The sequence below is a fragment of the Alligator sinensis genome, unplaced genomic scaffold (assembly GCF_000455745.1).
Source record: "Alligator sinensis unplaced genomic scaffold, ASM45574v1 scaffold989_1, whole genome shotgun sequence".
Classification (NCBI taxonomy): Eukaryota; Metazoa; Chordata; order Crocodylia; family Alligatoridae; genus Alligator; species Alligator sinensis.
The window spans coordinates 1,469,790-1,478,893 of NW_005842266.1; the positions used below are offsets into that span (position 1 = coordinate 1,469,790).

Consider the following 9,104-nt stretch of genomic DNA (forward strand, 5'->3'; position numbering starts at 1 on the left):
TGAGAACCAGGTACTCCGATATCTAGCTTTCATACAACTGTGACAAGACATGCACATGTGAACAGGACACACACACGGTCAGTTCAACTAAAATATTCTTACTTTATTAACACATCAGGAAAAAATAGTCCTTTTCATTCCATGATACCTAATAGACTCATTTAAGACAAATTCAAGGGCTCTCAGCATGATTTATTTGTGGTGTATTCACTCAGTTCTCCATTACAGCAGTGCTAGATTCCTGTCCGCAGTGTAGCCCAAGGTCACTCTAAGAGCACAGCTGGTGTTCTGAGAGCTGGGAGCCGAGCATGCTCAGTCCAGCACTAAGTTTGCATCTGGGGATCATCAGAAAAGGAAATATTTTACTTTCTCTAACTCTGCCCTTTCTTGGTTAGCTTTGCTAGGAGCTCAGGGCAAGGTCAGGAGCTCCACTCTGCTTCTCTAGTCAGCAGAGTGTGTAACTGTTCTCCTTTGAGCTATCGTGTGATACATTTCAAAAGCTGCATAACGTTTGAGATAATTATTCTTTCCTGGTTATGTACACATTAAATAAAAAATAATAATGTTAAATAGCAAGATGTAACTTTGGCCTGTCAAATCTATTGTGAAAAGAAATTCCCCAAATCTTTGCTAAATGCCAAATTCCTGATTCCTGGTTGTCTCCAGTGAGAGACCTGCTGGCTAGTCTCTGACAGAGCCACACTCGGAGGGGAGCCCTTCAGATCTTCTCCACTCTGCAAGACGTTGCTTGAACCATTTCTAGGGAAAACAGAAATGCATGGGGGTGAATGTGCTGCTGAAACAGGGAATGAGGCACTCAGCAACTCTCTTCAAGTGCATTCGGTCTGTTCCATTTCAGTTACTCACAGAATAACATTTCCAAATGTTACTTAAGTGATTTAGGAGCCCAAAGTCTACTGAATATTAGTGAGAGTGAGACTCCTAAATCAGTGAAGTGGTTTGGAAAATTTTATCTGTAGTCTTACACATTGGCTTTTAAAAGAATGAGTCAGTCAGTGGCAGTAGGATCTGGTTTTCCAGCAGCCTTATCTCACAGCAGTGAGATCTCTCATTTGATGGGAGAAACAGAGAGAGAGAATGAAAGATGTTATTTTGATGCAGCATGGTACAACACAGCAGTGCAGTTGTGTGCTCCTAGCCAGAGTGTAAATGAGAGACTGGGCAGTGGGACATGTACAGCATGAATGAATGTAAGTCTTTGGACGTGTAAAGCATGAACTGATGCTCTTAAGGACAGGAACTACAGCCTGCATGCTGCCAGAGCTCTAAGGGATGGGAGCAGTGTTTGCGATGCTCTGAGCAGGATAACGGTGCTTGGTCAATAATAGTGAGGAGTTCTTGTGCGTGTGCTTAGAAAAGGAAACATCACTGTCCTCACAGCACATACGGAAGGCTGCAGTCATTAGTGTCATTACACTAACATTTCACTTTCAATTTGTTTGAGAAAGTGACGGGTTGTTTTTTGTTTTTTTAGGTTTTTTTACAAATGTCCTTTGCTCTGTAGAAGTATTTCTGGTTTAGGTGAAGACAAGGCAGACTGCCCAGGGAAGAGCAGTCTGCTTCTTTTTTTTTGCTAGTGGTTCTATGTAGAATCAGCACTTCATAAAGGAAGAAGCAACAGTTTTGTAAGCCACTGTGCATTTCAAATGGTCCACTGCATGGCATTGCCTCTTGCTATTATCTGAGTGATCCTTTCAGCCAGGAAAAGAGCTTTACCAAGACTGAACCGAGGCACCTCAGTTTGTTCTGTGAGGGCGTCTTTGACTGAAATCAGCATGGAGAGAATCTGATGCAATTTGCTTTTGGCTCAGCTTTTCCAGAGCAGCCTGGAACAAGCAGGGTAGAGCAGTATTGGTCACAACAGCAAGCAAGCCCTCCTCATCATAGTATTACTTTCCTTCATCAGTGATGGTTCTTATTGCCACTGTGCTCAGGGTGAGATGAAGGGGGATAAAAGTTGCAGAGAACAAACAAGCCAGCACAGTAAAGGGGATGGATAGCATGCTAGCATCCCTTTTACATTTACAAAGGGCAGGCTGGGGTGAGGGGGGAGTGTGTCTCATTGCAGCTTTTTCACTAACTGCAGTGTTACTCCTGATTTACAGTAAAGCAAATGAGATCAGAATTGGGAACATTCAATTTCACATCCTGGCTGCAAAATTTCTTCTGGGATGGGTATTACATATATTCAGCTTCAGGAATTTGCAGGAAGAAAGCCACTGAGTAGGAAGGGAGGAGTGGGTGCTGAGCTGTTCCTTCCTCTGCATATGTAGGTGCTGCCAACTTTGGCCTGTGCTGTGTGATCCATGTTAGGGCTTGTGGCCCCCAATCCCTGTACTAGCCAAGTGCCTCCCAAGATGTTAAGAATGGAAATATCAATCACAGTCTTCCTTCCCAGTTTGTGAGGAACAGGTTGATCAGTGCGCTGAGGCTTTATCTGTGAATGGGTGGATGTGTGAGTGTGTGGACTGAAGAGTCCCAGGGTGATGTGTCTGCAATGAGACCTGTGGGTGCTGAACAGACAGGCTGCTGTACGGTGCTCAGGCTGCAGCCGTCTTGGGGATGGCAGCATCCCTTGATATAATGAGCTGCATTAATGCACCTTAGAGTTCATCAGTGCACTGATCACTGTGGAGCCAGGTCTGTGTTATCGGATGAGGAAACACCTCCAGCCTGTCACAGGGGAAAGGGAGTGACACTGACTGCTCTGGCTGTCTGGCTCTGAATTGATCTCCCTTGAAGGCAGATCAATTCAGAAGGACCACTCAGACCTGGAGGGCAGGACTTTCTCTTTGTTTAACTCCTCCCGGTCATACTGGAAGGGACCCAGGGGCCCATCTGGTCTGGCCTTCAACCTCAGCTCAGTGCTGGAGGCTCTAGAGGAAGGTGTGCTGCAGCAACTTGTGTGGTGTGTGGTGGGATGAAATATCCTCTCAGACCGCAGCAGGTGCCAAGTGCTTCGGGGAGAGGAGTGAATCTCACTGGGCAGCTGACCCTGTGGTCAGCCCCTCTTCACAGATGCAGCTGCTTTTCCACCACTGACCTACTGTTCAGTTGTGCTCCCTGCTTCTCGTTGTCCTCAGAAGCCATTTCCTCAGGCCAGCAAAACTCTACATCATAACGCACTTCCATTATTTTTATTTCAGGCACATTGCTGCTTAATTTGCCCTGCAATCCCTGGTGCTAATGTATGTACTCCTGCAGGGAATGAAGGAAGCAGAGCTGGCAGTGCCCAAGGTGATCCACCAATGATCGTGTGTGTGTGTACATCTGAGTGCATGTCACTGCGCACATAAAGACCCCCATGGACAGTCTGCAGTTCATGCTCCCAGTAAAGACCCTGACAGAAGTTTGGCAATTTGAAATGGATTCTAGGACATCTTTGACCCATTTCAGCAAGTCCAAAAAAGCCCAGAGAAAATTCAAAGGATGTTCATGAGCTGATTTAAGGGGACAGAAATGTGGAGGTGTAGTGCTGACCAAGCAGTGAGCTGAGGCTGGGTGAGGTGAGATTTCAGAGGATTGCTATTAACTGTAATGGCCTGGATTAGGATTGCAGAGGTAGGGATGCAGGGCTGCTACTGGGAAACTCATCAACAGAGGAGCAGGGATGGCTGAGATTGGGTTGCCAGAAATAGCTTGGAGGGGAAGTGACCCCTCTTTAGTCTCACCAGGAGAAAGAGAGGCTTGAAAAACAGGGAGGGGGAGAAAGCAAGCAAGTGAACAAGATAGACAGGCAGACCAGATGCTAATGTGAGAGAGAAAAGGAGAAAGGCGAGAAGGCTTGTGGGTTGGGAAGGGGCAGCTCTGGAGTGGCAGGGAAGGGCGAGGGCATTATGGAAGTATGTGTTGAGGCTGTGGGTGAGCTGTTGTCTCTGGGGTGGGTAGGGAAGGGTGTGGCATGGAGAGGTGCAAGGCTGGAGCAACATGTTGGATTATGGTAGAGAGGGACAGTGGGGGCTTATTGGTGCCTGAGGTGCAAGGTAGAGGTTACAGGGGTGTGGGATGGGTGTAAGGTTGTGGGCTTTTGAGGCTATGGGGCTTGGGTCTGTGGGGTGAAGGGAGGTGGGGAACCTGAGGGGTGTTGCAGGAGTGGGGTTTTGGGGTGAGATTGGAAGGCAGCGTGCTGTGGGGTGCAGGGCTCTGGGCAGGTGGGGTTAGGGGGATGCAGAAGTGGGGGCAGTGTGAGGAGCAGGTTATGGGGTGCACAGCTAGGTTTGAGATTGCAGAAGTGGGCAGGCTACAATGGCGTTTGGGTTAAGAGGTGTGGAGAGCAGCAGGGGACTGCAGAAAGCTGTGAAATCAGGAGCAGGTCATGGAGTTTGTGAGTTGTGAGCATGGGGTGAAGCAAGGAGAAGTGTTATGGGGTGCGTGCTGGGGAGCAGGCTTATAGGGCTAATGAGGCTATGAGAGTTTGAAGGTGGGGACAGGGTTGTGTGTGGAGGTGGGGTTGTAGGTGCTACGGGGCAGGATGGTGGGGGCTGGCAGCCAGGGCTGTATGGGTCAGACTCGGGTTGCTCACTCACCAGGGTCTCTTCCTCAGACAGGCCTGTCTCAGCAGCAATGAGGCACAGGGTGGTGGGGTCAGGATGCTTGTTCACCTTGCTGAAGTTGTACTCCAGGATTTCCAGCTGCTCTGCTGTGAGGTCCTGTGGCTGCTCTGTGGCCATTTCCTCTCTGTGCAGGGCAAGGGGCTGAGGAAAAAGGCCAGCGGGAGAGAGGGGTTACTGCCTGCACCCCAGGCAGGCAGCACAGCTAGGTGTCCTTGTCCTCTCCTGGGCTGCTGGAGATGTCAGGGCAGAGGCCCCGCTCAGTTCCTGACACACAGCTCCAGCCTTGAGTTTCCTGGCTGGCTCTGATTAACAGCCGCCAGAGCATCTGCAGCCAGTGGAGCCGAGCTGCGGGTCAGCGTATGCTGCATCTGGTCTGAGCACAGCTCTGCCTGGATGGCTGGGGCTCCAGTGGACACACTCATAAACCAGGGCAGCCTTGGGCTGGCAGCTGTCCTGAGCTCAGCCAGCCGGTTTAAGTGAATGAGATTTGTAAAGTGCAGTCTCTTTGGAACAGCCCCAGCAAAACCCTCCCTGGCGGGGAGGGGAGAGGCAGCTGCTAGAGGCATTTGAAAGAGGTGAGCCTCCCTCCGAATACACAAAACTTAGCTGATGGGGAAAGCATACAGCAGCCTTCCTAAGGAAATACTCAGCCCAATCCTCTGAAAACCTGTCTGAGACACCACTTTGTGGGATAGCCTGTTCTTCCCTGGGCTATTACTAGGGTCCGAACACAGTCTCCTCAGCTGTAAAATCCCTTGAACTAAAGAAGTAAGACCACAAGCGATGCCAGACTCAATCAGCCCACAGGCCCTTCTACCCCAGGGTCCTGTGTCTCATGGAGGCTAAGGAGGAGAATGATTATGCCAGGCCTGTCCAGGTAGATCTCCCCCCTGCCCCTCTTCCCTTACAGCTTTCAGCATTTAGAGGCTGGGGAGGCCTAATCTGGAGCTGAAGCCCTAAGTGTCATGTTTCATACATCCTGATGGATCTATCCTGAGCAAAGTTGTCTAATACCCTTTTGAACCTGTATAAACTGTTGGCCTCCACAACATCATGTGGCAGTGAGTTCCAGAAGTCAATGGCATGCTGTGTGAAAAAGAGGTAGCATCTTCATCTGATCTCTGTAGCAGACTATTAACTGTCTACATAGATCCAACTGCTAGAGAGGGCAGAACAACATGGCCATCACTGAATAAAATTGCACAGCAGGGCACAGCTGGAATCCCCCTGGCACGACCAAGAGACACTAACCTCAGTGTGGCAGTGACAATGGGAACCGGGCAGCATGGTGACTAGCTACTATGGTGCCATGAGTGATCTAAGAACCCAGGAGGAGGCTGCAGACAGTGCCCCTGTCTGTGCTGTGCTGCCCTCCACATGGCTAAGCTCTTTTCCTGCATTTAAAAGGGGGGTTGCTGTCCATACTAGTGTTTAGGCCTTGGCATCATCCAGTGGTGATGTGACAGGACTGTGCTGTCAGGGAGAACTGCCCATCAGGGAGAATGTCCCAAGCTTGGTTGCTACTTGCTGAGGTGTCAGAAAGGTGCAAGTGTACTTTTGCTTGGTGCTTTTTTTCCTTGCCCTCCTTTTTAAACCTTAGGAGCAGTAACAATGGCAAGAAACAGCCTCCATGCTTGGCTTGAGATCTTGTAGGATGGCAATGCTGGGAAGTGATTTATGGCTTGGGATGTGTTTAAGAGAAGCTCATTAATCATCCAGGAGAAGCCTGGTGCAAAGCCCATTGAGATCACGTGAGGCTTTCCAAACTCAGCATGAGTTTGTGTGGGGGCAGGAGACAGGAGAAAGGAGGAGCTCTACACATATGCATGTGGGGGGAGCAGGAGGCCAGGGACTACATTGGGTGGTGCGTCTGTGTGTGCTGTGGGTGCTCCTTATGTAAGGAGGTATTGGGGGAGCTGATGTCACAATTCCTATGGGGTGGGGGAGCCCATCCACCGTAGTGTGAATGGGTTATAGGAGGGAAGGGGCCTGTGGCGGGAGTGGGCTGTGCACATGCAGTGCACTAGCTGGAGTTTGATGGAAAGGCAGTAGTGTGAGAGAGATTTTGGAGGTGGGAAGCAGAAGACAGGGTGGGGGGAGAATTTTAGTGGGAAGGCAGGAGATACAAGGATACCCTATAGTCCCAACAGGTACATTTCCCCGTTCAGCTCACTCCCAAAGTACAGTCAGACCTAAACAGAAGGGAATGCAGCCCTCTAGGAAGGCACTCAGCTGACAGGCAGATTTCCTGGACCTCAGGTGGATGCAATGAAATGTGTTACCCAGGGAACTTCCAAGGCATGTGCATCTGGATAGCCCCACTGTGACCCTAATGGCTCCTGCTGGACTCATGTGCAGGCTAAACCTGACTTTTCCATTCATGCCTTCAGTTTTCACTGCTAAGGAATTGCTATGAAAACATCTTGGAACATTTCTCATCCTCAGGCTGAGCTAGTTGCAATGTCACAGGGTTGCAACGTGTTTATAAGAGATCAGCAGAGCTCTGACAGACACAACACACATTTATTTGCAAGCTCTTAAAAAGCAAAGGGAAATGTCTACCTAATTCTCCACCCTTAAACCACAGAAAGCTTTTCTGTATTCTCATGTGTCTGTTATGCTCTTATACCCAGGCCCTAAGACATCAGTAGGACTGAGGTGCCTAGCACCTTTGAGGATCTGGGCTGGGGTCATTGTTCTGCCTTTCATATATGTCTAGATTTGCTGTTGCAGCCAGTGGGGAGTTTGAGGTCTTGAAGGAGTGCAGTGCCAGTTACAAAGGATCATCTGAAAGGTGTGAGACACACCTTGTGGTAAGAATCCTGCCTTGGGCCCTTAGAGGACTCTGCAAGTATTGGGAAATATAGGTTCAAGAAGGGAAGAGAGGAGCTATACTGCATAAAGTTGTGGCTTTGCTCAGGAGTCCTGAGTCTTGGTTTTGCACACAGACTCTGACTCTTACCTAGAGCTGACTTCTCCCCAGAGATGGGGTAGTCATGCCTATCATGCCTCCTTGATCTTTGCGGGTCCCATGGAATGACTGAGTGAAGTTTAGGGTCTTATAAATGGAGCAGTGGGTCCTCAAGAGGAAGGGTAGTTAATAATTCGGAATGGGTGAAGGAAGGGTCAGTCAGACTCTTACAAATCACTTAGATTAGGGTTTTCCCCTGGTAGTTACCTGCTATATTTCTCCCAAATACAAACCCTGAGTTCCCAAGGGCCACAAATGGGGAAGAACGACATGCCCAGGAGAGCAGGGGGTGTAGAGCTTAAGTATCTGTAGCCTTCAGAGTAGCTACAGCATTAACAGGGGCCTATAACCATGCAAGGGTTCTCTAGACTTGGGGTTGCAAACACAGAGCTTATAAGCCAGATCTGGCCCACACAGCCATTTTATCTGGTTCACAGAGCTGGAGGGTCTCTGGTGGTGTTTTGGCAGCAGGGGGCTTCTGCATGGGGCTTCAATGGCAGGGGACTTTGGCTGGGTGGCAGAGTAAAGCAGCAGCAGTACTGTGGGGGGAAGGGATGGTATCATAGCTGCAGCTCAGGCTGCAATGGCATGGGCCAGGTTGGATCTTGTATTCAGAGCTAAGCTCCATTAAAGCAGTCCCCTGTTCCAAAACCCTGCCAAGTCCTGCTCCATGACCGACACTATGACATGAATGACAGCATGTGTGCTGGTGCTCTCCATGGTTGTGGTGCTGTGGAGGTAGAAACTCAGTCATTCCTGAACTTTCTAAAAAATCACCATGCAATTAAGATCTGGTTCTAAGTAGTTATAAATGGCAGAAAATTGTGAGATCAGCATGACTCCTTATGCCATTCCTTATAACTTGCTCTTGGTGGGAATATTGGCCTTTTTCAGGGGACCTTAAAATGTGACCCACGGAATCTCAGAGGGCTTGCTACAAACCACCAGGGCCACAAACCTCCAGATCTATTCTCTCAAGAGTCTGGCCACATTTTCACAAAGGACATGGTCAAAAGTCTCATTCTCAACCAGCACTTGGGTGCCAGAGCCTTGCTGCGAGCCAGTGGGACTTGGGCCTACTACCAAAGCATTTCTGAAAGTGGGAAGTGTCACAACCCAAGGGTGTGATTTTTGTTTGTGTGTGCTTCGGCACTGCTAAATTATTTCCCGCCACTTGTAGCTTTCTTTGCAGGGTGCATTTCTAGGTTGCAAAAGAGAAATGCACGGTGCAAGGAGTTCCTGCCATTCGTATACAAATTTGTGTCCCAGTATTGGCCAGTTCTAAATTATTCCCACGTGGCGGCTAGCGATTGGCTTGCTAGCCGTATAAGAGGCTTGAGTGGTTTCCGCCCAAGTTGGAGAACTCCGAGGAGAACCCTGCAAGGGAGGACTCCACAACCATCTGGAGGAGGAGAACTTCACATCTCGTGAAGATCTCTAAGCGCTGCGGAGCCTATCGGACCCAGCGTGTATCTCAAGAAGGCTATAGGGGTCTGATCAGCCTCTCGCCTCTCCCCGTCGCCGCCTGATCCCTCGACGTACCCTTCCCTGCGCGCAAG

General features: G+C 49.4%; 1 protein-coding gene across 4 annotated transcripts in view; it reads right to left on the minus strand.

Annotated features, from left to right (window-relative positions):
- Positions 1 to 82: 82 nt before the first annotated feature.
- Positions 83 to 9,104, minus strand: part of HOPX (HOP homeobox) — a 22,212-nt gene continuing 13,190 nt past the window's right edge. For all 4 annotated transcript variants that reach the window (XM_006027770.2, XM_025209081.1, XM_006027768.2 and 1 more), the window contains exons 2-3: positions 4,548 to 4,715; positions 83 to 759 (exon numbers count right to left, since the gene is read on the minus strand). In XM_006027770.2, coding sequence (XP_006027832.1) covers positions 682 to 759; positions 4,548 to 4,691 — 222 coding nt within the window. In that variant the 5' untranslated portion in view covers positions 4,692 to 4,715 and the 3' untranslated portion in view covers positions 83 to 681. The remainder of the gene's footprint in view (positions 760 to 4,547; positions 4,716 to 9,104) is intronic.